At 37.6% G+C, this 27,428-nt stretch overlaps 1 protein-coding gene across 6 annotated transcripts; it reads left to right on the forward strand.

Annotated features, from left to right (window-relative positions):
• Window positions 1-175: 175 nt before the first annotated feature.
• On the forward strand, window positions 176-26,407 carry LOC105045295 (GDP-mannose transporter GONST1-like). 6 transcript variants are annotated; one of them, XM_073242480.1, is made up of 10 exons: window positions 179-656; window positions 3,503-3,684; window positions 7,348-7,579; window positions 7,716-7,855; window positions 19,240-19,369; window positions 20,272-20,388; window positions 22,384-22,538; window positions 23,845-23,961; window positions 25,755-25,852; window positions 25,946-26,407. In XM_073242480.1, exons 2-10 carry the CDS (start codon window positions 3,608-3,610, stop codon window positions 26,002-26,004), a joined length of 1,125 nt encoding a protein of 374 aa, XP_073098581.1. In that variant the 5' UTR covers window positions 179-656; window positions 3,503-3,607; the 3' UTR covers window positions 26,005-26,407. The 6 variants fall into 6 exon arrangements, 5 of the variants coding, with proteins under 5 accessions (XP_073098584.1, XP_073098585.1, XP_073098581.1 ...); XM_073242482.1 differs by having other exon boundaries at window positions 182-656; window positions 20,272-20,370; XM_073242481.1 differs by lacking the exon at window positions 179-656 and adding an exon at window positions 2,845-2,981.
• The last annotated feature ends 1,021 nt before the right edge of the window (window positions 26,408-27,428 follow it).

Genomic DNA, 27,428 nt, shown 5'->3' on the forward strand with positions numbered 1-27,428 from the left:
GAATAATTTTTTTATTTAAAATATAATAAATATTTTATATAATTTTTTTTTGATGCTCAACCAAATTTAAAATATTTTAAAATTTATCATTTTTTTATGATACATCAAACATGCCCAAACTAATGTTTCAGATATTATATTTCTAAGAATCATCTTCTCAGAAAAAACCTTCCAGTGAGAAAAAATTTTAAGGCTACTCTTACTTCAACGCAAAGCCACTTGCACAATCCTACAATTTGTCAAACAAAGTGACCAACCATGCTTAAGTGCGAGTGCTTAGGAGAAAAAAAACATAAAGGAAAAGAACCCTAGTTTTGAAACCACGCACCACCTGCGGGCAACACTCCCCAATTCTTATTACCCCAAATCCAAACGGACCGGATCGCTCTCGTCGGCTAACTAACAAGTGCGCACTTGCGCCTACGCCTAACGCAGAAATGAAATGAAAAATTAGGAATTTTTCCATTGAGCATTGGACCGTTTGAACATTAATACCCTGTCCTTTGATGTTCCCTTTTCTTTACTTCCAAAGTTCCAATTCCTCTCTCTCTCTCTTTCTCTCTCTCTCGCTCGCTCGTTGCGAATCGATGGTGAGAGTGTAATTTGGATTCTTGGTTCTCGTTGCGTGGCCTTTTCTCAGCGCTTATGGGTTCGAGGTGAGCTTTTATTTCAGCTCTTTCATCAGTTTTTGCTCGAAAGACGCGTTTTTTTTTTTTTTTTTTTTTGGAGTTAAAAATTTTGGATAGAAGGGGAAGCTGGTGCTTGCATTTCTTTGATTTTGGGAGGTGCTGGGTTTGATTGTCATGAAGTTTAAACTGGAATTAGTGGGATTTTATCTTCGTTACTCGTAATCTACCGATTTTCATTATTCAGAAGGTAGGAGTGGAGTCTGTCGTTGCATCGCAACTATGGAACAAAGGAACTAGTTTGAGAAATAGGATTTAATCAAAATTGTGAAATTCGAATTTCGTAGCATCTGCTTTTCCAGGGCATATGTCCTGGGACATGCATGTCCATGTGAGGCATTTGAGTGCTTATTTCAATCAGACTTCAGGTCCTCCAAGTTTCATTTTATGATTTTACATGCTTTGGTCCCTACGAATTTAGCTTGAAGTTTTTGTACAAGATCGAACAATTGTTTGAGTTCATTTAGGAGATGGTTTTGGTGATTTTTAGTTTGAATTAAATATTCCAGGTGCAGTAATTAAATTTGCTTTTTGGCTTGTCTTTGCTACCTAGTCAGTGAGCCAAAAGATGGTTAAACATCCTGCAGCAAAATATTTATAGAATAATTACTGTAATAAAGTGTGATGTTAGAAGAAGACCTGAAGTCACTGCTGTGGTTAAAAGTAACTTCAGTGGGTAGCCAATGAAACAGGTGTTTACACAAATTCTGCTTCTTAGAGTAAGAAGTACTGCATTTCAGATTTGTAAACTGCTCTTTAATCACTTTAGTTGACAAAGATAGAGAATGGCACTGTATCTTGCTAGAGGAAGATCTATAGTTACTAGAGTGGTTTTTACTAACCTCACTGCTAAGTAATAATATATAAGTTTTCTGAAACTGAAAATAAACTGTGCTTATTAGAATAAATGAATTGCATATCCAGTATAGCAAAACTGCTTTGTCTTTATGTTTTTTTCTTTTTTTATTTTTTGTTAATTTGTTCTTTGTCAGTGTTTCTAGTTCCAACAACTAATAGTCCTAGTCAAAGCACACGCCATTGCAGGTGGATATCCATATCATATATGTTTTTACTGTGTGCAAGAGAATCATCATTAAAGCACATGCCATTGCAGGTGGATATCCATATCATATATGTTTTTACTGTGTGCAAGAGAATCATCATTAAAACAAAGTTAATGTGTGGAACTTTTTGAGTGATAACAAGGAATTCGTTTTAGTGGCTGCTAATCAATCATACATTATGTGACATACACTCCTAAAAGAAAAAAAATTTATGCCATATTGAACTGTAAATTTATATTTGAGAATGTTCATAGAGTTCATGAACTTTTGTAAGATATCCATTGAAAACCTGAATCGTCAAAAAGAATTTTAAATAGGTTCAAGATGATAATTCTAATAAGAAATGTAGATATGAAGTGTGTCTAGGGAGCAGTGTTGATGCCTTGAGGGTGCTCTATCCTTTGGTCCTCAAGATCATTGAAGCATCTCGTGAACATGACTTACAACTTGCCAGCCCAAAATTTATAACAAATCTCCATGTAGCATGGTAAGGTTAAAAGAGTGGCCGAAAGTACATAGAAAACCCATAGATCTTGGACCTATCAAAGTCTCTTATTAGGATTCAATTATAGTAGATTTGTCCTAGCTTAATGAATCTTGGTGGAGTTTCTTCTCCCTTTTATTCAAAAAATTGTTGTAGATTTATCTCTATAAAAATTAGGCATTAACCTAGCTGCCTTAAATATCCTATGCAAGAAAATATTGACTTCCTCTTATAATTTGAGGTCATCAAGATTCTCCTGATTTATCATCAGGGCCATATGGACGCAGATTTGCTAGTGAATTTACCTAAGATTCAACTGTGGAAGCTCCAGTTAATTGAGGTTAAAAACAAGGTTCCAATGACAGCCTTATTCTGCTAGAATGGATCCCCACCAGACCGTTGTTGACCTGCCAAACTGAGGTCAAAAACAAGGTTTCTCTGCTCATGAGTTGTTTCCTCATATACCAATGTGGCATCTCTCTCTCTCTCTCTCCTCTCTCTCTCTCTCTCACTGTGAAAGGTCTCCCCATGATAAGTAACATGCCAGTTCCTGCTGGCCATGAGGGCAGCAGTTTGCTTATTTATGTATTTATTGACAACTCGACATCTGGCCTTTTTGGCTGGGTGTAGGAGATCCTATTATCCATAATAGGCAGTTTTTGTCTCTTCATATTGGAGCATGTTAAATGAAGATGCGGCAAGAACACTGCATAAGTAGTTAACAAATGTAGCAATTTGTCAAACAAGGTGTGCCTTTTCCTTCTGGCTCACTTCTGCTTTGGATCAAGTTACTTTACAGCCTTGTCTTTGCATTCTCCTGGTATTTTATGTTAAGCAAGAGAACAGAAGATATGTATCATATTCGCTGGGGTGGACAAAAACAACCAAGGCTTTTGTGTTTTGACATTATATAGTAGCATGGAATTGTTGGTTAATATCTTGTGGATGTCTGGCTGATTATCTTCTTGTAACTTTATCCAATATTATCATAATCTGTCCGGGTTTATTAGCTCCGTCATGATATTAATTCCTTTGCATGGGTTCATTTAACTTATAATTATGAATACATTATTTTTATTCCTAAAATTGATGCATCTTGTATGTATAACAAGCTTAAAATTGTCCAAAATAAATGTTCTCTTAATATCTATATTAGTTTTTTCCTCACTATTTATAAAATTGTTTTCTTTTATTTGATTCCTTTTTCTTCATGAACTGAAAATTGCCAAATTCAACCCATTTCTGAAGCTTGTCCTTTTCTCTTCAAGAGTTCTTTCTTTAGGCACTCCCAGGATTTTCCTGATGCAGTCCTTGAAAAACTTGTCCTGGACACTACAAGTAATCCAGTCCTAAATGGTGAAAGAAGTGGTTTGATGAGTCGTGAACAGAATGGGGGATTGTGTCAAATTGCAAGTCCTGTAGGTGGTGGAAGAAGAGAAATTGTTATCAGGCACGCATATTCTTCATGATCTTAACAATTAATTTTCCAGATGATGCTATTGATGATATGGTTGTATTATATTGCTAATTTTCTCCTTCTCACTATCACACATATCTGAATGTTATTGATGTTCTTAATTAACTGACAAAGCTTAAATTGTTACAGTTGTGCTCTAATTGAAGAGCAGCAGTAGCATTCTTCCTACGTTTTGATTGTATTCTAACATAATCAGCGGACAGATTCCATATTTACTTCTTGAGTCTGATTTGTAAGAGTTCTCTAATTGATTAATACTTGTACTTTTCAAGCATAAAGCTTACGTGAAATATATAGAAAATTTCATGTATGATCTTTATAATACTTTATTTTATTTTATTATACTGTTAAAATTCATCTTGGATCAACCTTTTCTTAGTTAATCAGTTGATTTTTTGCTATAATGCATTTTATTAATTAACCATGTGACTTTGCGTGGGTAATATTGGCTTCTCTAGTTTTTCTAAGATTGGCTCCTTTTCAAGTAAGAAGCATCGTGAAGGAGTCCTAATTTGAAAATGTGTTTGTTAAGAGAAGTTTTGACTCCACTAGCATTGAATCTAAGGATGGATTTGAGACCTTTTGTGCACATCTGTAGTACTTGTGTAATTATAGCAGTGAAGATAAATTGAGTTGCAATAAAATTTCAAAGTTTATCTTACTTTTTTAACCCATGGTTTGACTCCATGGTGAAGGTTCAGCTAGTGCTGCAAAGCAGATCAAGTTGGATTAAATTTTGTCATGACTGAAGCCTCATCCATATTAGCAAAATTAAATTTAAATTTAATTTTGATCATGGTATTCCGTACTAGCCCGAACTGATCGGTACATCCCGTACCATACTATACCGATGGAGAATCGATTTAGTTCAGGTCGGTTTTTCGAAAAATGCCTGAATCGGACCAAACCGGTTGGTTCGGTATGGTATTGGCCTGAACCGTCTGATACCAGGCGGTTTGGTTCGGTACAGTATCGGTTCAATCCGATTCGGTTTGGTTTTTTTTTTTTTTTTGGCCATTGGGTGGGATTTTTTTTTTGAACTTTTTATTGCCGGTATGGTATGGTACAGTATCATATCGTGCCGATTAGAAATCAATACGGACTCGATACCAGTTCCTGAAATCTTGATTTTGATGCACTTCCATATGGTTTGGTTCGGGTTTATGATTTAGTATTGATCCATAGGTTTTTTGGGGTTGAATTAGGTTAAATATAATTAGGATGCCAAGCATAACAAACAAGTATGGATTCATGTCATAGATATGTTATGCAACAAAACAATAGTTATCACAACATGTTGGCATCGCCAGCAATTCATTCAGCATAATATTAATTTACAACCACATTATCATTAACAGCACATATAGATGATTTACTATATAAACATTATTGCTAATGCCCAAGAACATTAGTTTGTTAAATTTGAGGAGGTTTGGGTGGTTGGAAAACATATCTTGGTAGTTTTCTTTGATTAATTTGGGTTCGGAATATGTCTCGTATTTCTATCTAGTCCATCGTTGAAATAGGTCAAATTAAGGTTTGTCAAACTTCCCCAAACCATCTGATTTGGGGTATGCCAAACTGTACTGATGTCCGACTAGGACTTTCCCACATTCTAAATGCAGTATCGACAAGGAGAGGGGAAGGGAGAAGGAAAGAGAGGAGAAGAGAGAGAAAATGGGGGACGAAAGGAGAGGGAGAGGGAGAGAGGGGCCTCTGAAGCCACCAGAGGGCAGTTGAGCTCACCACACACGATGGAAGCTGGAAGGCAGAGGGAGAGGAGGCCTCTAAAGGGCCGGTAAGGCCACCTCACTACCATCGAGGCCGATGAAGGCTAGAGGAGGGGCTCCACCCTCTTTTTGATCAAAGCAAGGGCTACGGCCCTGTTTCATTTTTTTCGCAATTTATTGGGTGATGTGCCGACTTCACTAGTTTTTCTATTTTTTTTGAGATTTTCTGTTGAAGTCAGCAACAGATAAATCACAAAAAAAAAAGAAAAAGAAAAATGAAAATAGGGCGAAGCCTCTGTTTTGATTGGGAGGAGACGGAGCCCTCCTTTGGCCTTCACCAGCCTTAGCGGCGGTGAGGCACCATCGCCGGCCCTCTGAGGGCCTCCTCACCCTCTCTCTCTCCTTCCCTCCCTCCGCCCTCCTCCAGCTTCTATCATGTGTAGAAGCTCGCTTGCCCTCCAGCAGCTTTGAAGGCCCTCCATCTCCTTCCCTCCCTCCTCTCTCTCTATTCTCTGCCGTTCACCCTCCACCCCCTCTCTTTCTGTCGGTTCGGGCCCGGTATGGAATGGCACGGAGGCGTACCAAACCGTACTGTCGGCCTATTGGTCTAGCTTTGGTACTAGTACAGTGAACCTTGGGTCAAATTTTTGATTCAAGCTTTCAATGACTTTAGTTTGGACTGGTCCTGGTTATCATCATGTCCACATCAAATTAGAAACTGATAGGTCTAATTTTTTGGCAGCCTAAGTACAGCTTTTCAGACCCTATGTGTTTATTCCTAGGCTCCTATGAATGGCGATGACTCCATCTACTTTTTCTTTTCTACTTATTAATTCGTATTTATTATTTCCATTTTAAGTACTTATAAACTCTCTCCATGGATCCCTCTTGAAACCTATTTTAATCCCTAGACTGTTAGATTACTTATTTTAAACCCATCCTCAACTTCAAAATTGCTAACCATTTCAGCTTTTCTGCATTCTTTTTTAATCAAAACTCAAGTTTGCCTAGAATGTGCCGGCTGACCTGAATCTCATTCTTATATTTTCGCCTTGGAGCCCTAGATCTAATTCTTCACCATCCCCATCAGTATCAAAATCCTAAGTCCTAAATCCTTCACATCTTAAGCCCTTCAATGCTATTCAAGTGATCCAGTTCCATCAGCTAGAACCAAATGTTCCTAAATCTATTTTATTCTCAACAAATCATTCAAGCTACACTTTTTTTTGCCCATAATATTCCTTTCCCATCTTCTTTTCTGCATCAATTCTATATCTTTCTTCTCTTTTGTTTACTTGGTCTTTTGTTATAGAGAGAACCTGTTCGTAGATGATATCCCAATCTTGTTTACTAATTGGTTGATTCTTGCTCCAATTGATTGTTGAATAAACCAAAGCAAAATTGGATAAATGTCTTTTGTTTATATGTTAATATTGATTGCAGTTGTGTATGGCAAAAAGGTTTCCATAAAAGGAACATGCTGTTCTTTTCCCTTTTCTCTTTTATTTTCAACTCTGCAGTTGCAGAATAAACTTATTTTAGTCTTACGTGCTGTTTGATACATAAAAGTTTCTGTTTCTTTGGATCTTCATCAGACTAGATTGGGGCCCTAATATTGCTGCAGTCACTCTGATTCCTGTATCATCACCTAGAAAAAGCATGGCATTTGTGTCGTTTCTTTAGCTAGGAGTTGAAATGTTAAAGCATATAGATGCATCTTAACATTCTTTCCTTTTCTGGCTTGTAATTCTTGAATGATTTAGTTTCTTATATATGTCCTATTTCTGTTATGCATTGTCTTTTCAACTATTCATTTTCTCTGTTTACCCTTCTCCATTTATTTGTATAACAGCAATACTAAAATACCATGTTGTGGCTTTTCGAAAATTTAAACTTTCATTTATAGGTCATTTTCTGGTGCAAAATCCTTTCCGGGAGAAGACATTGACTTGGAAGATGGTAAAGTGGCAAAAGATAGGGAGAAGATTTCGCGGTGTTACAGGCCTGTAAAGATCCACAATCAGGCCCTTCTATCTGGTCTCGCATACTGCATATCATCATGCAGCATGATACTGGTTAATAAGTTTGTTTTATCAGGCTATGATTTTAATGCTGGAATATCATTGATGCTTTACCAGGTGAAGCAGCTATATCTCATCTATTTATGACTATAATGACAACAATTTCTTGGTTGTTTTATATTTTAATAGCTTGACTGTTAAGATAGAGTGTAGAATGACTAAGAGGTTGATGCCCATTATCCTGTGGTTGCAGAATCTTGTCTCAGTAATTATAGTCTCTGCTCTGAGTCTATTTGGAGTGATATCAACAGAACCTCTTACGTGGAAATTAATTAAGGTCTGGTTGCCCGTCAATGTTATATTTGTTGGGATGCTCATTACAAGCATTTTTAGGTATGTAGTCATCTCTTGATGGTTAACTTACACTTGTTTCCTTCTAAAATAATTGTAAGTAACTAAGTATACTTGCTGAAGTCAACTATCAGTTCGAGGGTTTGTTTGTGGTCAGCTAACATGGTTTAAACATTTAATATGCAAACCCATTTTGTTGTAAATTAAACATGATCTTCATGCATCTTCAGGGAAAGGTTAAAACTAGCTATAGCTAGGATTGCTGACAAGTCAGCTTCTATGCTTTTGTAGATGGTTGGTACTTGCATGCACTTAAGTATCATAAAGCCTTCTGAATACTGTTGCCCTCCCCCACAACCCCCCCCCCTTTCTTTTTTCCTTTCCAAGTTATTCAATGCTTTCTCCATCATCAATGGAACAATTCGATTTGTCAGTTTGATCATTTGACTTTGTTATGAACTGCTTCAATACATGGCATCAGGCTACTAGTAAAACATTGCCTTAGTGGTATCATTATCTAAGGATTTGTAAATTATACTCTAGGTTGAAGTGTTGGTGCATGCCATGTCTTCCTAGGTAAGAGGAGATCACTCCCATACATGAAACCTATAGTTTACTAATTGACATCTTTGATGTCGTTCAATGTGATAGGAATTTAATAAATTATGGGATGAAGGTGAGCCTTAAGGCAACAGTATGGTTGCTCCATTGTCATTTGGAGGTCATGGGTTCAAAATGCAGAAACAGCCCCTTCTGCATCGGGGTGTCCATGATGTTAATAGTACTCACAGCTTCAAATGGTCCAATAAGATAAGTATAGAATATAAACCAAGGTCTACGGAATCAGTACTAGAATTTATGCCGGTTGGCCGATGGTACGAGTCGGTACAGATCCGTACCGGTTGAACCGATCACTGAACCAAACAAAAAGAGAGAGAGAAGATAGATGGTAGAGCGAAGATCAGAGAAGAAATTTAGGATGAGCACTCAGAGAAGATAGACAAAAAATTCTACAAATGATTTCAATTCTCAATCATTCATAATATGTTAATGATGTCTTACAAGCCGTATTTATAGGCTTATAATCCCATAGTTGGAAAGTAGCAAAATTAAGAAACACATCTTACAAAATAAGAAAATACATATAAATCCTGTAAATAAGAAAAATCAAAGCAAATCAAATCATCAAACTAAGAAAATCCTAACCAAATCAGAATTTCAAATCAAATCAGCAATTTGAGAAAATTCTAATCAAATTAGGATTTCAAATTAAATATCAATATAAGAAAATCCTAATCAAATCAGGATTTTAAATCAAATCAGCAATTTAAAAAAATCATAGTCAAATCTGGATTTGCACCCACGCTAGTGTAAACACGTAAGGACAGCTTAGGATTTCTATCATTTCTCTCCGACTGAATAGAACTCGACTCCGGTGAGTTATGGTGCTGGTATGACTCCAAAAGATCAAAATCGAGACGACGAAATTTCTCTTCAGTAATTCAAGTAGCATCAGAGCCAATGCACCAGATAGTGCTGGAATCCACCATATGTTGAACCCACAATCTCATCCTCAACACCCTTAATGTGCTCTCGGGCTGACTGATGAACTGACGGAAGCTTAGGATAGGCACAGAAGAAGTCTGACCTCTACCTATAGGAATATCTGTAGACACTTTGGGAGGCTCGAAAGTACCTCGATAAGGAAACAAATTCTCCATATTGAAAATAGGACTGATAGTCATATCAGAAGATAAGTCAAGCAAATAAGCATCAGGTCTTAATTTACAAATGATACGAAAAAGTCCAGAAGCTCTAGCGTGCAATTTCTTGAAAGAATGTTTAAGATAACGCTCAGGATGCACACGTACCATTACATAATCATCCTAATTAAAATCCTGATTTCTGCGGTAAATATCAACAGCAAGTTTATAAGTCTCATTACTCATCGCAATCTTACATCTGATTTCAGCATGAAGATCTCGAATATGGTGAGTAATGGATTTTACAGATTTAGAAGGATGAAAATCATGGGGATAAGGGCACTAGGTCAATGGACTGGAGAGGGGCAAAACCATATATAATCTATAAGGGAGACTTACTAGTAGACCTATTAACAGAGTTGTTATAGACAAACTTAGTAGGTAACAACAATTTTTAGTTTTCTAATTTTTCTCCCACAAGACATCTAAGCAAATCTCCTAGACTACGATTAACAATCTCAATCCGTCCATCAGTCTGGAGATGGAAAGTAGATCAAAACTTTAAAGTTATCTTAAACAACTTCCAAAGTGTCTTTCAAAAATAGCTTACAAACTTGACATCCCTATCAGATACTATGAAGAAGGTAAGCTATGCAATCGAACAACCTCACGGAAAAACAGCTTGGCAACATGTGAGGCGTCAGTTTTCTTCACACAAGGTATGAAATGAGCCATCTTAGAAAATCTATCCATAACAACTAAGATAGAATTATGACCTCTAACAGTCTTAGGCAATCCGAGAATAAAGTCCATGCTAAGGTCTTGCCAAGTTGTGTGGTATAGGCAATGGTGCGTACAAACTAGTGTTTCTTTTCTTAGCCTTAGCTAACTGACAAGTGCGACACAATTCGAGCAACATCTTTTTTTAAAGAGGGCCAATAAAATCGATCCTCTATCATGGCTACAATCTTATCATGCCCAAAATGACAGTGAGGCCACCAGCATCCAACTCCCAAACAATAAAATCTTTAAATGAAGTGCGAGGAATGCATAGCCTAAAATCCTTGAACAAGTAATCTTCTGGGATGAGAAAATCTGCATGGTCACAATGATTACCATCCGCGATCTCCTGATATATAAGTCCAAAATCAGAATAAGTGGTGTACTCATCCTTCAATCTCTCAAATCCTACCAGTGAGCACTCATGGTATGCAAGAGATGTACCACTCAAGTAAGTGCATCAGATGACTTGTTCTTAACTCCTGGATGATGATTAAGAATAAATGTGTACTCTTGGAGAAACTCAATCCATTGGGCATGTGGCACTCAACTTTTTCTGTGAGTTCAGGTACTTGAGTGCATGATGGTCGGAGTATAATACAAATTCTTGGGATAACAAGTAGTACCTCTAGTGTTTCAGGGACTGCACAACAACATAAAACTCCTTATCATAGGTGGAATACCTCTGCTTAGCTTCATTGAGCTTTTCATTGAAATATGTGATTGGATGTCCTTTTTGACTCAAAACACCTTCAATACCTACTCCAGATGCATCATAGGTAACCTTAAAGAGTTTAGAAAAATCAAATGTCTCAAAATGGATGCCTCAGTCATCTTTTGCTTGATCTTCTAAAGTCTGTACATGTAGCATCTGTCCATTTGAACTCCCCTTTCTTCATGCTATCAGCGATGAGAGCCATAATGATACTAAAACCCTTAATAAATTATCTATAGAAGGTGGCCAACCCATGAAAACTACGAACCTCAAAAAGAGTCTTTGGTTCGGGCCACTCTCTAATAGCTCTCACTTTCTCAGGGTCAGCTGTAATACCTTACGTCATGACAATTAATCCTAGGAAAATAACCTGAGTCTGCATGAAAGAACATTTTTTGAGATTGACATAACTTTTCTACTTTTAATGTTAAGAAGACTGATGAATGTGACTCAAATGCTTTTCTTTAGTCTTACTATAGATTAGGATGTTATCAAAATATACCATCAAGTACTTGCCTATGAATGGCTTTAAAACCTGAGTCATAATCCTCATGAAAGTATTAGGAGCATTAGATAATCTAAAGGGCAAGACTGACCACTCGTAAAATCCATCTTGAGTTTTGAAGGCAGTCTTCCACTCATCTCTCAATCTAATCTGGATTTGGTGGTATCTTGGCGCAAATTAATCTTGGTGAATGACCAAAAAGTCTAGCATGTCCTCCAATCTAGGGATGAAAAATCTGTACTTGATGGTGATCTTATTGATGGTGCGGCTATCAACACACATTCGTCAAGAGCCATCCTTTTTGGGAGTCAATAGAGTAAGAACGGTATAGGACTAAGACTAGGCTGAACAAAGCCTTTCTTCAAAAGTCCAACTTATCGAATGATCTTTGCTCTTTCTTTAGAATTCATCCTATAATAAGGAAAATTAGATAGTTGGGATCTTGGGACCAGATTAATCAAGGTATGCTGAACCAGTACCATGGCCGTATCGGCCGGCGGCGGTACGGATCGATACGGTTTCGTACCGTACCGAACCGACGAAGGCAAACGGATCCGAATCGGAAGAAAAAAAGAGAGAAAGAGGAAGAAAGAAAAAGAGAGAGGGGAAGGAGCCGGTGGGGCCGTCGGACGGCCTCCGGCTGGCCGTCGTGGTCGCCGGAGGGCGCAGTCCACGTGCGCGGCGCCGTGGACGTAAAATAAGGGGCGTCGCCCCTGTTTCGTAAATTTTTTTTTAAAAATATAGTTTTAAGTGAAGCCGGCAAATAGTTTGCCAGCTTCATAATTTTTGTATTTTTTTAAAAAAAATCTCTTAAGTCGGCAATTAGGTTGCTGACTTCATAAGTTAAAAAAAAAAAATAAAAATCGAAATATACAGTTGTCTGTTTCGAAAAAGAAGAAGTCGGGGCTCCGCTCGCTCGATCGCCCTCAGGCCGTCGGCGTCGGTTCGTCGGCCACCGGGGCCCTCGCGACGGAGGCGCCGTCCGTTCGGTAGGTCCCTCGCCCCCCTCCAAGCGCTCTCTCTTTTCTCGCTCTCTTGAAAGCCCTATCGGGCGATACGGGGCTCGGAAGCCCTCCGACGGCCGCAACCGGCCTCCGGCGGCTCCCACCTCCCTCCCTCTCCTCCTCTCTCTCTTTTCACTTTTTCTTTTTTTCTTTCGTACTGTCCGTGTACCGAATTTACCGGCCGAATCGTGCCAGTTCTCTGTTGGTTTAGTACGATACAGAGTGTACCGGTCGGTTCGGCACGGTATGGAAAACTTTGAGATTAATGGCATGCTGTATGTCCCTCGTAGGTGGTAGTTCACTAGGAAGTTCCTCAAGCATCACATCTTCAAATTCATGCAATAACGAGTTGACCTCTAGAAAAAGGTCAACTCGTGACTGAGATGGCTCTTGTGAAACCTCTTTGGCCGTCAAAGCTAAAACAATGCCCAACTTCTTGCCTTTTTTCTCAAATTTTCTATGAGTTAGAAGATGGAGGTGTTTCTTTCCAACTCATCGAGAAGAGGAAGGACTTAAATCATGTGCACTAGAAGAACTCAAAGCATGCGAAGAGCTATTGGATATCGGAGTCCTACATCCCATCTTCTTATCCAACTCAGGAGATTTGGTGGGTTGAAGCTGTATGGTTTTACCTTTAAATCTTAACACATAAGTGTTGTCTCGTCCATAGTGAGTAATATTTAGATCATATAATCAGGGTCGACCTACTAAGACATGGGATACATCCATAGGAAGGATGTCACACCAGATTTTATTTGAGTAATCACCCATCTGTAGGTAGGGGTGGCAAAATATGACCCAATCCGCCAATCTAACCCGTGTTCAACCCATCATAAATAAGTTTGGATGCGGGCTACATAGGTTCGGGTCGTAAATAGGTCGACCCATTTAATCTGTTTATTATTTGGGTCAGGTTCAGATTTCAGATGTTTAATCTACTTGACCTGTTTAACCCATATAAGTTTTGGGTTGGACTAAATCAGCTAGTATATAGGCCATTCAAATGGATTGGGCAATGGGCTAATGGGCTCCCTTTGTGTGCTTTTTTCTAAATTCCCCCGGTTCATGGTCCCCCCATTCCAATACCCCACGGCCTGCCTCCGTATTGCATGAGGTTCAATTGGACCGCATCAAATCCTACGGTGGATAATACCCCACACTACCTTTGTAATTCACCAATTCATGATTGCGCCATGCCACCCCTTGTATGTCATTGTGGCTAGGGTTTTCTCTTCCCCACCCTTTCCTTCTTCTTTGCGCCACCATCGTTTCGGAGATAATGCTGCCAACACTTCTTTGCCCTGCCAACCACCAGTCCCTCGAGAACCTGGACTCTGTCCTTCGCTTCCTCAAGGAGATCGGCCTCACCCATGCCCACATCAAGATCCTCGCACCCCCGCCTCCTATGCACCAACATCCGAAAGACCCTCAGGTCCTGCACCCGCAAGCTCGAGTTTGGTAGCTTTGCTTGCCAGATGCTCGTCTAGTTGCTCCGCTACAACCCGTATGCCCTTTGCCTCAACAGCATCTTCCCCGCCTCCGCTTCTGGTGCACCTTCGGTGTCGACGAGCGCAACCTCTTCCGCTTCTTCGGCGAGGACGGAGATGCAGTGAAGGTAGGAGAGGCGGTTGAGGGCGTGGGCTAGTGAAGAGGCAGTCGAGAGCGTAGGTGAGGGCGGAGAGGTTGTTGCCTGTCGGGCGGATAACTGTTTATTAAGTAGGTCGGGTTCGGATTTTAAAATCTGATCTGTTTAATAAATAGATCGGATCTTGGTTCAAAATTTTTTGATTCGATCTGTATCTGACCCGATCCATTTATATCCGATCCGATCTGATTGTCATCCCTATCTATAGGGGAGCTAAACATTGCTCAGTAACTAGCAAGAAAGTCTTGTCAACCTATGCCACTCCGAATGGCAAGGATATGGTTCATACTGCAACTTCAGTTTTCTAAGAGCTGACTTTGAAACTACATTCATACAACTCCCTCCATCAATGATGACTTTGCACACTGCATCCCCATATTTCACATAAAGTGTGAAAAATACAAGTGCGCTTTCATTCATTGGTGTTCATTGAGGCAGACAAAATACACCTCAAGGCCCCATAAAATTTGTCATCATTGCCTTGTCCTTCCTCATTGTCATCCTTGTACTCGAAGACATGCTCAGCCTTAAAATTCTGGATGTATCCTCAGATGGCAGGTTTTCAGTATCATGATCTAAAATCAGAGTATAATGAGGACACTGGGCTGCGATATGATCCTTACCATGACAGTTATGGCACTTAATGTTAGAGATATTATGGCGAGAGTTGGTAACACTGGCATCTTTATCCGAATATGCTGAGATTCTCTGAGCAAGACTGTTACTTTCTCTAGAAGCAACAGGACCAGAGAAAGTATTCCTAGTGACTCTAGACTGAGATGACTCCTCGGCTTGGGAAGCTGTGTGTCTTTGAGTGGACATTTTGTGAAACTTCTCAATCTCTAAGGTCTTGTGATAGGCCTTAAGAGAATCAAGTGAATGGAGACTAACCTCTCTTTTAAATTCTAGTCTTAGTCTAGTGATAAATCGAGTGACCAACACCTATGGTTGCTCATTGATATCACATCTGGTGAGTAGCTCCTTAAACATAGACAAGTATTCAGTCACACTGGAAGATAGTCGCCTAAGCGTCAGTTGAGCCCTATAATATGTGGGGATATATTTCTCTCAATCTCTCTTTTATTTCAACCCACGAATCTATAGGATCTTATCCTAGACGTATTAGATTCATCTGCACTCCATGCCAATATCTCTTGGCAGAGCCAACGAGCTTTATTTTGGCAAAACAAGCTCGCTGACTATCAATCATCTCATACCACTCAAAGAAATCCTCCATATCTCCTGATCAGTCTAAGAAGGTATTGGGATCTAGTTTGCCATCAAAACTAGGGGCCTCAACCTTTGTTCTTTTAGTGATATCCCCTGAACTATCAGGATAATATCCTTGGTGGTTGCGGTAGTATCAAGGAGGGGAGTGCCTTTGCGGTCTCATAATTTCCATCATGGTGCCTAGTATGGAAATTTTGAGGCCTGGGGTAGGCTCCTAGGTCATCCTCTAGATAAGATTCCTCCTCTTCTTTGTGTCTTAACTCAGGTGGGAGTTCCATGTAATAAATATCTTGATGGGGATTTACAGCAAGGGCAAATCTCCTTCCAATATGTGGTGCCCTATCCTCCTTACAGTAGGAGTCCTAACACGGTGCAATGGAGGAATGACAGGAGTAGGTAGCAAGCTTGGGTTAGCATCTAAAGTCTCTATAGAGTTATGCCTGTAATCTATGCTACCAACGTGCTTAACATTGGGAGAAACTGGAGAGTTATCCTCAGAGTGACATTTACCTAAAGCAACTTGTAATTGGGAAAACTGTTTAATCATTTTTTTCTCGAAATTGGTCCATAGTTGTTTGGAAGGTATCAACTTTATGTTCAAGGGTGTGGGCCCACTTGTCCAACGCATCCTGGGCATCGGAGAGGTCTTGAATGGCCATGGTGATTTCAATCTCAGTAATGTATGTTTTGAGAAGTTTGGGTGAAAAGATGAATGCTGATTTTTGGGCTCAAATTGCAATGAGTAATAATTCTCCAACTGCTATGTTATTCTTGCAAAAAATCATGAAATTAATGACTGCAACTATGTGAAATGATATGTGATTTTTTTTTTGCAAACAAGTAGAATGAAGAAATTCTAAAAATCTAAGTGAATATGGTGCAGGCAAGCAGGATTTTGAATAAGGGAGAGACAAATAGGCTTTAGTGGTTTACTTGGACCCTTTTGCAATTTACAAGTTTACCAATTAATATGGAATTAGTCACAGATCTCAAGTATGGAGAAATCATATCTTGTGTTGGAGTTCCAAGGATCCCAAAGTGTGTACTTCTTGAAACAAATTCTCTTTTTTTTTTTGGTCGATCGATTTGGATTTGGATTTGGATTTGAAGCCTTAAACTCGGTTGGATCCAGATCTGGTTACGAGTATAGATCTGGGTCTAAGTTCGGATTAGCCTGAGGGGCAACGATGACGGTAGAGAGGGAAGAGACTGGGCCTTTCGGATGTGATGAGGATCGAAGAACGGCAATATATCGACGATCAGTGGAGGCTTGGATTCTGGTGACGAAGGATGATGGACACCTTCTGAAATTGATGATGGCGATGGTGAGGGCTTTCGATGATCCCGATGGTGGCAAGAGCTCTGGAATTCTGTGCTAGCGTGGTGGTGAGTTGTTTATGTGAAGCAAACAATGACTGTGGATCATAGTTTGGCTTTGATACCAATTGATGCCAAATCAAACAGAAGAAGAAGAGGAAGAAGATAGATGGTAGAGCAAAGATAAGAGAAGAATTAGGACGAGTACTCAGAAAATAGACAGAAAATTGTGTAAATAATTTCAATTTTCAATCATTCATAACATGCTAATGATGTCTTACAAGCCTGTATTTATAGACTTACAATCCCACTATTGGAAAGTAGTAAAATTAAGCAACACATCTTAACAAAATAAGAAAATACATATAGAATTCTATAAATAAGGAAAATCAAAACAAATCAAATCATCAAACTATGAAAATCCTAACCAAATCAAGATTTCAAATTAAATCAGTAATTTGAGAAAATCCTAATCAGATCTGGATTTCAAATCAAATCACCAATATAAGAAAATTCTGATAAAATCAGGATTTCAAATCAAATCAACAATTTGAGGAAATCCTAATCAAATCTGGATTTGCACCCATCCCTATTGTAAACGTGTAAGGGCTGCTTAGGATTTTCATTAGGAAGAGGGTGGCCGGAGATGTCGGTAGTGGCCACAGGTGGGCCATCGGCGCGCTCCAAGGGCCACCAAGGCCTCCGCTTCATTTGCCAAATTGCGATCGAGAGAGAGTTAGAGAGGGGAGGAAAGAAAAGGAGGGAGAGAAAGCTAGTGGAGAGGCCACCAGAGGATCTCCTGCTCGCCACCATGGCCCCTAGATGGCAAAATTGTGGCCCACAGCTTCACGGATGTGAAATAGGGGCGATTGCCCCTATTTCATGGAATTTTTTTTAAAAATTCCGACAGATGAAGCGGCAAATCCATTGCCGGCTTCACTATTCATCATTTTAAAAAATGTGATATATTGAGGTGGTCACCTCTGTTCCATGGCTGCGGCTCCATTCGTGCCTTTTTCGCTGCCTAGTGGACACAGCGGCCACCCTATGGCCTCTCCGTCGGCTGAGCCTCCCTTCAATACCCTTGCTCCCCCCTCTCTCTCTATCTCTTTCGATTAAACATCCTATTGGGCGACACGGAGCTGCCGAGGCCTCCATGGCCCATTAACGGCCTCGATAGGTCACTGCCTCCCCTCCAGTGGTGTCGTCCCCTCTTTCTCTCTCCTCCTCTCTCTCTTTCTTTCTTTTTCTTTCTTTTCCTCTCCCTCGTTTGGTGTTCCGATTCAGAGGGCCGAACTATCCAGGTTTGTAGCCGGTATAGCTCGGAATGCCCCAAACCATCTGATTCAGATCGGTTCGGCGAATCATTATTAGAAACTATAAACTTCAAAATATTTAAAAAGGCAACTTCATATTTCATGGGGTTTCTTGGTGTTTGAATCATGTTAGTCATGCTAAAAATTGACTCTGTAAGGTAACAACCATGCATTTCTGCAGGCCTCAGACATCAATCTGGAAGGTATTCTCTTCTTTTCCTCTTCCAAAATTTCCGTTAGATATTGTCTTACTAATTTTACTCTTAATAAATGCAATCATCTTTTTTTTTTTTTTAGGGAAAATGTTTTATGACCTATCTCTCTTTGGAGAGAGTAAAATTAAATATCAATCAAATCATGATACAAGTCCAGCTTTTGGTGAGTTGTGATTCATTGTAAATAAGTCTACCATGTGCATCACATGTAATGAAATCATAGCCAGCCATCCATGGAATCATGTGATGCAGTTCACAGCAAGGTTTGCCATGCTGACCTATATTGCCCCGTATGATATGTACCTACTGTAGAGTGATAAGATATCGAGATTTGATATGGCGTAGAGGCTGCACTGATTTGTACTAGATGGAACGAATTGGTTCTGCTAGTTTCGTGCTGTATGACCTTTACTGCTTGATTTCAGGTGGTACTGTGGCTGAGCTTGAGAAAAAGGGTCTCTCAACTCTTTATCAGTATGGGAGCTGTATCATACCATATCGATACCAATATGGTACCGATGATGGTACAAAAACCTTGGTTTATGGATAAAAGATGATGTTAGATCATGCAATCACAGTCCTGCGTCAGATGCATCTTTTGTTAGATACATATAATGGATGCTGTCATTTTTTCTGCTTCTAAAAAAAGAAATAATTCATCAGTCTTTATCAGTTCTTTGACATCTTTGAAAAAAATATCCTCTTTTTTCTTGGTTTATTAAACTAACGGGTCCGCATGCATAGGTAAAAACTTGTCCTTTTTATTTATATGCGTTTCATCAGTTTATATTATTTTGCTTCAGGGATCTCAGTATTTATATATTTTTTATTACATTTTTTTAAAGTCAATTTCTTCTAGAGATCTGGACACCATTGCTATATTTTAAGAGTGCATTAGAGTACAGAGGTTCATCATATGTTGGAAGGCAACTCCATTTTCAGTTCCTTGCATCGAGCTTTAATATGTTGCTAACTCAATATCCCTGTTACTTGCAGTTTAAAGAACATTAATGTTGCCATGGTAACAGTTTTGAAGAATGTCACCAATGTTATTACTGCTCTTGGCGAAACATACCTTTTCCAAAAGCATCATGGCAACACAGTCTGGGCTGCTTTGTTCCTTATGGTATTTCCAAATTGCAATATTAGAATTCTATTCACTTCTCTCAAAATTACTGTGTGTCACTTCAAAATAGAAAGGGGTAAAATCTGATATTGCATATTATTATTTATAACACTTGTTGAAATTTTCCCTACCGAGTGTGAACAGTTCTGGCAGAAAAGCATGCTTAATATAAGGTACCTGTGGTTTCAAAGTTTGGGCACATCCATTTTTTTATCATAGGCATCGCTGATGAAGATATGTTTTGGAGATTAAAAAGTAAAGGAAGATCCCTATTAGGTCTTTTTTTTTACTGAATTTGCATGCAGGAAATAGCCATAATCACCTGGCCTCATCCTAACTATCCGAAAATGCTTTATGAACATTCTTCACTGATAATTCCTGTTAAGGGCTACTTTTAGTTTTACTGCAAATTTGCAGATTCTTTCGAAGTCTTTCCTTCCTCTTCTCTGACACTCTTGTCACTGCTATCTTTGTTTACAAAATAATGATTAAAAATTTAATGAATATCATTTTAACTAGCTGAATCTGCTGTGTCATTTTTGAGCGTTCAAAAAGTCAATTGACCTAAATATTCTATTTATCATCTAAATAAGAAATAAGGTGTCAAGGATCATACCACTTCAGCAAATTTCTCTAAAACAAAATTTATGAATGTTGCATAAGTGATGTAAAGAATAATAATAAAAAAAAATCCTTGTGACGCATATGCTGAGCAATTGAATTCGTGCAATGTTTCATCACTTGATGATTGAATAAATATTCTGTGCTTTATTTTCCTTAATAATCTGAAATGATATTTCTCATGTTAGTTTATTTATCTATTAAGTTAGGGTACTGATCTTTAATTAATTCTGACAAAATGAGTTGAATTTTCTAATTAAATATTTTCTTTCCTTTTGCAGATAATCTCAGCAATTTCAGGAGGAATCACAGATCTGTCGTTTCATGCAGTTGGCTATACATGGCAGATTGTTAATTGTTTTCTGACAGCATCATATTCAGTAATATTTATATTTGGCGTATTTCTCATTGCTCTTCAAAACATGTCTTTTATTGTTGTTGTAAACAATAATAGTATTAAAATTGCATACATGTGCTGATTAATTTCTTCATGATCCTAGAGAAAAACTTAAGTAGCTATATTTTAAATGCTTTAACAGATGCAATCTCATTTAGTCACTTTTTTCTTCTTTTGTATCATTATGATGTTTGATATAAAATTTGTAGGATTTTTAGATAAGCTAGACTTTAGAAGGATATTCAGTTTAACTTTATTTCAGCAAAACAATTGATGTATTTTGTCCCATAACGAATAACATTTTATTTTAGACACTTGATTGGTATTCCAATACTAAGATTCTAAGTGGGGGATCGAGGTTTGCTATACTGATCAGTACCATACTATATTGAATGTACCGTATCAGTACTGAACTGGTATACAGTCGTATACTGTATCAACATTCATATGCCCACCTTCTCATACCATATCGTGTACTGACACTGTAATAATATGGTACCAATGTGGGATCTAGTACCAAGACAAACTTTGCGTAGCACCGATAACAACTCATATATATGAACTTTATATTATCATGGTCCTTGTACATCCTCTTATATAACTTGCATGTAGTCTGTTTGGCTCAACATGTCCATTACAGGATGCTATATGGAAAGTGTGCTTCTAGCTAGGTATACTTGAGGGTCCGTTCTTTGGTGGATAAATATCATGAAAAAGTTAGTCAACTTTCTGATTGACTAGATTACTCGTGATCTTGTGCTTCTCTAGGTGGGTAAGTTATTTTTCCATAGATAGCATTTACCTATAAAATGGGAGGAAAGTCTTACCCATCTAGGAGGTAGATAAGTCATTTTCCCATTAGCCAAAAAATAATCTTTTTATTATTCCTAAAATACCCCTAACCATATAATAATAATATAATAATAAAATAATATCATAATGATATATATTAATATAATATATTATAGTGTCGTATAATATAATATGGGGCAGATTTGGGTAAGTCGACCGTATTTAGGCTTAGATCCGGTTATGTCAAAACTAGATAATGGAGGTTCTACATCGATGATTCAAGCCATTGGATGTGATTTTCTACCTCAAAACTGCTTGCACACAAAAAATCATATGATTTGAGGATTTTTAGCCTATTTATCAAATGATCAAAACATACATCTAATTCAATTTTATTTAGGCTGTCCAATTTTTGACTACTTGATGCATAGGTTAGGGATCTCCAAATCATATAATTTTTTGTATACCAATAGTTTTAAGATACTAGATCATATTCAACGGTTTGAATTATTGATGTAGGACCCCTGTTATAGAAGTTTTATCTGACCGAATTTGAGTCCAAATCTGATCGACTTGATTCTAGCATGGCTCATATAATATAATATATATTATCTATATTATTTTATACTATATTATATATTATGATATATTAAATTATATACAAAATCTTTTATATATTTATATAATAAAAGGTGATAGGGGAAATATGGATAGATCTCAGCAATTTATCTGTAATACAAAAGAACATGGGTATCAGATTCCGGAGTCATTTCTAATGCATAAAGGGATGTGGATAAATTATTTTCCTGTCTAAATGTTGTCCGGAAAACACTTATCCTAGAAAATAGAGATTACTAGATAAGTTATTTACCCTCCAAAAAACGAGCCCTAGAAGTTATCTTCTTATTAGTATCAAATTTATTGCTTGCTTAGGCTATGCTTGTTTGAATTATTTTATCCAACTGTAATCTTGATTATGCATATTTCCAGTTTTGTTGCTTGCTGGTCGAGTGTTAGGACATGATTCCTAGGTTGTGCGGTGATGCTATTTTCTGTAATCTGTAAGTAGTGAGATGGCAGTGTGACTAATAGATAATAAATGATATAACTTTACTCCTGCAATGCCTTTATTTCTTCGTCTTTTTTTTCTTTTTGATGTTTCTGCACTCCTTTTGGCTGACCCATGCCTTTTGCTAATCCTCAGCTGACATTACGGCGGGTCATGGATACAGCAAAGCAAGTGACAAAATCTGGAAATTTGAATGAGTTTTCAATGGTTTTGCTCAATAACAGTCTTTCATTGCCTTTGGGGATTCTGCTTGTATTTGCATTTGATGAAGTGGACTACCTTTCTAAAACGTGAGTAAATCATCCAAAATTTCATATTACTGACTTTTTACATCATCCTTGCACAAATTATTTATATATGCTGCTTTCATGTTATGTCTTTGAGCATAAGCTGATATATGTATCACACCATATGTTGATACAAATAAAAAAACTGAAAGCAGAATTCAATTTTTATAAGAGTTTTGGTGCAAGACTTGCTAGTTATGTTGGTAGTGGCAAAGCCAAGGTTTTGCTAAAAAGTCAGGAGAAGGGGTTGTGAGGTGCATTTGATAGAACCAGCTCTATAAAACTGGTTGGTAAATTGAAACATATATTTCATACAGTAGCGTGACTTAAAATGATGACAAAATTATTTTTTTTTTAATGTTCAAATTTGTAGATGGTATGCATATTATGAATATGCATTGAACCCAAGTTTTGAAATGCTGGATGTACTGGCTCCATATCAGCTGCAATGTGCCTGAGGTTTTGAAAAGCGACTGCACCGTGCGATGCAGGTGCATCTGCAGATATCTATGTGGTTGGCTTTTTACAATTATATAATAATCAGTAAAATTGATAAAATAGATAAAAAAATAAGTGAAAATTGAAACAAAAGGAATGAAAATCAGTAAAAATAAATTTAAGTATACACTTTTATACTTATTTGAGAGCCTATGATATACTACAACATGTTAATTGGAAAATAACAATATTTCTTGAGGAACTATTGTCAAATTCTAGATATGCTCCCCCCACCCCCCTCTCTCTCTCTCTCTCTCTCTCTCTCACACACACACACACACACACACACACACACACACACACGTATATGCATATATTCTAGATACGCTCCCCCCCCCCTCCTCTCTCTCACACACGCGTATACACATATATAATTTCCACCCTGCCTTTTTACCGGTGCATATTTACTACTTGATCATTCCAATTGTATGAAATGTATCTGTCAAGATTGGATAGAAATATAAGTAGCAAAAGTAAGGATCAAAAGGATTGGATCACCATGATCCATCCCACACGCGCGCGGACATACACGTATACACATATAATTTCCACCCTGCTTTTTTACCAGTGCATATTTACTACTTGATGATTTCAATTGTACGAAATGTATCTCTCAAGATTGGATAGAAATATAAGTAGCAAAAGTAAGGATCCAAAAGCATTGGATCACCATGATCCATGATGTCATTGTCATGCTGTTTGTGTGGCGAATAAGCTGATGATACATTTAATTCATATGAGTGTTTGAACGACAAGTGATATTTTCTTTATTATCTTATTGGGCTTATGTATCTGTGAAGTGAATTCGCAGGCCACTTTTGAGGATGCCTATGTTTTGGTTGGTAATGACTTTAAGTGGGTTTTTGGGACTTGCAATCAGCTTCACTACTATGTGGTTTCTTCACCAGACAGGTGCAACTACATACAGGTACACTACAACACTTTGATGTTGACATTTGAACTTTTTATTCTTCATTTTTGGGTTCAAAATTGTAACCTCTCCTCCGTGCATGCACTGAGGAGAGAGGTGTCAACAAAAGAGTCATCATGTTGTTAGTAAATTGACATTTGAACTCAAAAACAGCACTCATGCTGTTCTTAATTTGTGTTATGCTCATCATTTCAAAACGCAAGGTTTGTTACCAAAATATGTATGTACCATTCCAATCTTCTGTAGTCCAACAGTCTGTTCTTAATCTTTATTCTCAGAAAATTTTGAGTATGGTGTCCCATGCACCATCTCTCGCACTTGTGTCATTCCTATTTCAGTGGGTTCATTGAAGCCACTGAATCATATGAACTTGTGTCACAAAGGAGAGCAACAGGCTTGATCCATCATAAAGATCTAGTAAGCTGAATCCCTACATTCAAAATATTTAACTTCTTTCCTTACTTTTTCCTCACTTTTCTTGGATCTGATTAGAAACAGACAGGATTGAATAGGTTTAGAAACCTACACCCAAGAGAAGGAATATTTGATTGTAGCATTTCTTGAACCAGGCTTGAAGGCCTCAGGTGCATAAAAACTTACATGGTGCTAATTCCATCAAAGAAGTTTGGAGCAAATAATGACTGCTTCACAAACCTCTGCAAGTTGCATGATGTTGATTGCAAACACGTGTGTCATCCCTTAAGGAAAGAACATTTGTCTGATGGCGGTGATCCTATCAGTCATCGTTCTTTAGAGTAGATTTGATAAATATACTCCCAATATTAGTTATTGCAACTCTTCTTAGTCATTTATCAGACAGTAAATTTGAATAGGTGTCTATAGTTGGTTTAAAGTGTATTTCTAGAAAAAAGAAAAAGTTAAGAGGCACAATCTAATGTGCAAACATCCAACCATGCTGGGAGTTTGCATGATATATAGTAGAGAAAGGATAAGTTATTCTTTGTGCGGTGCAAGCTGGAGAAACTATTACACTTAGTGGACATTTTGATAAATTGATTTCCAAAGTTTATCAAATTAATTGTCAATTGAGGAGTAATATTTTGGAAGAGGACTGAACGTAATAGATTTTTAGAAGTTTCGATTATTTTTTTTTCAGAAAATGATTTGGTTTAGGTTTGATGCTTGGGATCGCTCCAAGTTCTTGAAAGTTGTATGGAAGCTCTATTAGCCCCTAGTACCAGGTGGTATATACGATCATAAGGGTTGGCAACTTGGAGTTGGAGAAGCAGTTAAACATTTACCAGTCAATGATATTCTACTATGGCCCCTCTTTGAAACAGAGAACATCTTAACTGCAAATCACCATGCACATAATATTCAGATTTGTATGTTTGATACAAGAATGCAAGTCTAATGTTGTAAACTTGGTTGTCTTGGGCATGAAAAATAACATATACCGCTTACATAACTGAAAGATAACTACACTTCATCCTACATTACCTGAGCGCATTGTAGGAGTATTATGGTCTTTCTTTGCACCAACTTCCCTGTCGAAATTGATGTATTATCTTTTGGAGACATAAAAATTCAATTTGGCACTTAAACTAGTACGCTGTATTGGCCTGCACCAGTGTGTATCGGGCATTACCAATACTATGCTAAGATGCTTACGGGGTCTGGTATTGGGATTGCAAATGTTTATTAAATATTAACTTAACGATCTTTTCGACTATTAAGTCAGTTAAACAGTCCACAATTTGTATGTGGACTTTCTTTGCTGATGTATTTGTTTCTTTATTTTCTTTTTCCTTTTTTCTTTTTTTTTGCAGCCTTGTAGGATCACTAAATAAGATACCTCTCTCTTTTGCTGGAATCATTCTTTTTAAAGTTCCCATTACCCTGGAGAATTTCTTCAGCATCCTTTTTGGTAGGTTTTCTCATTGGACAAAGGCATTTGTGTAACTTCGTTTTTACGATGTCACCTTCTTATGGTATCTGCAAACAAAATTCTACTCCGCAGGTCTATTAGCAGGGGTAATTTTCACCAAAGCAAAGATGAGGGAGAGATCTCAATCCTGAGGTAGAGAGGGACCATTCTTTGAAAATCATTTTTTTTGATCTAGAAGAGCACTATATTGGGAGGTACACCGATTCTCCTGCTGACACAAGGTTTCATCAATGCATGATCTGATCAATGTCCTTTTCTTACTGGAAAATTATCATCCAAAGGAAGTCTAAGATCATTGTAGCAGCAAAAAGAGGCTCTTCCTTCAGGTGCTCTTAAATTTTGCATGGCCGAATTGACAGGCACCGGTATACATCTTTGGTTAACCATACTTCTGCATTTGTGCTTTTGCAAATCCATTTCCAATTCATTTGGTTTTTGGAATTTACTGTTTTATTGTCTTGTAACTGAGGCGCTTCACCTTCACTAAAATTATATATTTGCGAGCACTGGTGACTTGCAGCACTGAATTTTCAATTATGAGTGGGTTGTGGAGACCTAATGGTTTTTCGGTTATACATATAGTATAAAAAAAATTGGTTGGATGTCAAATGGCAGAAACACAGTGAAAAAGCAAAAAATTAACCAACCAGTGGCCTATAGCCTTATTTAGATATTTCATAGTGAATTTATTCAAAATTAATCAATGGATTGTTTGGTCAACAAATGTGTTTCATCTAGAACATGAAGATGCTTGTGAGTTTTTAAATTATTCAAAAAATATATCTTAAAATAAAACGGTTCAGTTTACTATGGTCCATTTATTTTTCTCAAAAATAAAAAAAAATTATTCACCTTCAATAAAAATGTCGCAGGAGGCTGCTCACTGTTGCTCAGTGAACAGTGGCTTTAGAACTTCTAAAATAATAAAAATTATCTTATAAGTTATTTTGCATGTGCATTTACTGATGCCGATAAAAAGAATAAATAAAACGAGAAGAACATTGAAGTCTCTATAAATGGAGCCTGATTAACTTGTTGGGTCTCATTGTCATGGTTACTCTAATGGAAGCTTTAGAATACACATCCATGTTGCAAAGCAAGGGTTTAGATTGCATTTTTCGTGCAAAAAAAAAAATGATTGATCTTCTTTTGCGACATTGACCCTTAGATCGCATTTTGCATGGCTTTCAAAATATGATAAATCTTTTCCTTCCATCTACAACATAAATTATGAAATGGATGTTGTGCTTTAAAATTGTGCAAAATGCGATCTAATGGTAGATATAGTGAAACAAGTCCAATCATTCTTTCACCTACAAAGCATGTTTGGTAACCTTACCGCAAGCTACATAATTGAGCACCATATCAGTTTTATCCTGAGTCTAGTAAGTTCACCCTAGTTCCAGTTCATTGTGCCTCCTGTGGTTCTCAAAATTTAAAAGCCTTTATCATCCATATTAGTTCAATATATATATATATATATACGTTGGGGATATAGAACTGGACTCGTGAAGCTGGAAACTTATTCAGTGAAGGGACCATCTGACTTTAATTT

Source organism: Elaeis guineensis, chromosome 8 (genome assembly GCF_000442705.2).
Source record: "Elaeis guineensis isolate ETL-2024a chromosome 8, EG11, whole genome shotgun sequence".
Classification (NCBI taxonomy): domain Eukaryota; kingdom Viridiplantae; phylum Streptophyta; class Magnoliopsida; order Arecales; family Arecaceae; genus Elaeis; species Elaeis guineensis.

Coding starts and splice junctions, on each gene's coding strand:
- LOC105045295 (XM_073242480.1), top strand. CDS start 3,608: ATGAGTCGTGAACAGAATGGGGGATTGTGTCAAATTGCAAGTCCTGTA. Junction 7,856..19,239: donor CTCATTACAAGCATTTTTAG/GTATGTAGTCAT, acceptor TGTTACTTGCAG/TTTAAAGAACATTAATGTTG. Junction 25,853..25,945: donor TTTCTTCAGCATCCTTTTTG/GTAGGTTTTCTC, acceptor TCTACTCCGCAG/GTCTATTAGCAGGGGTAATT.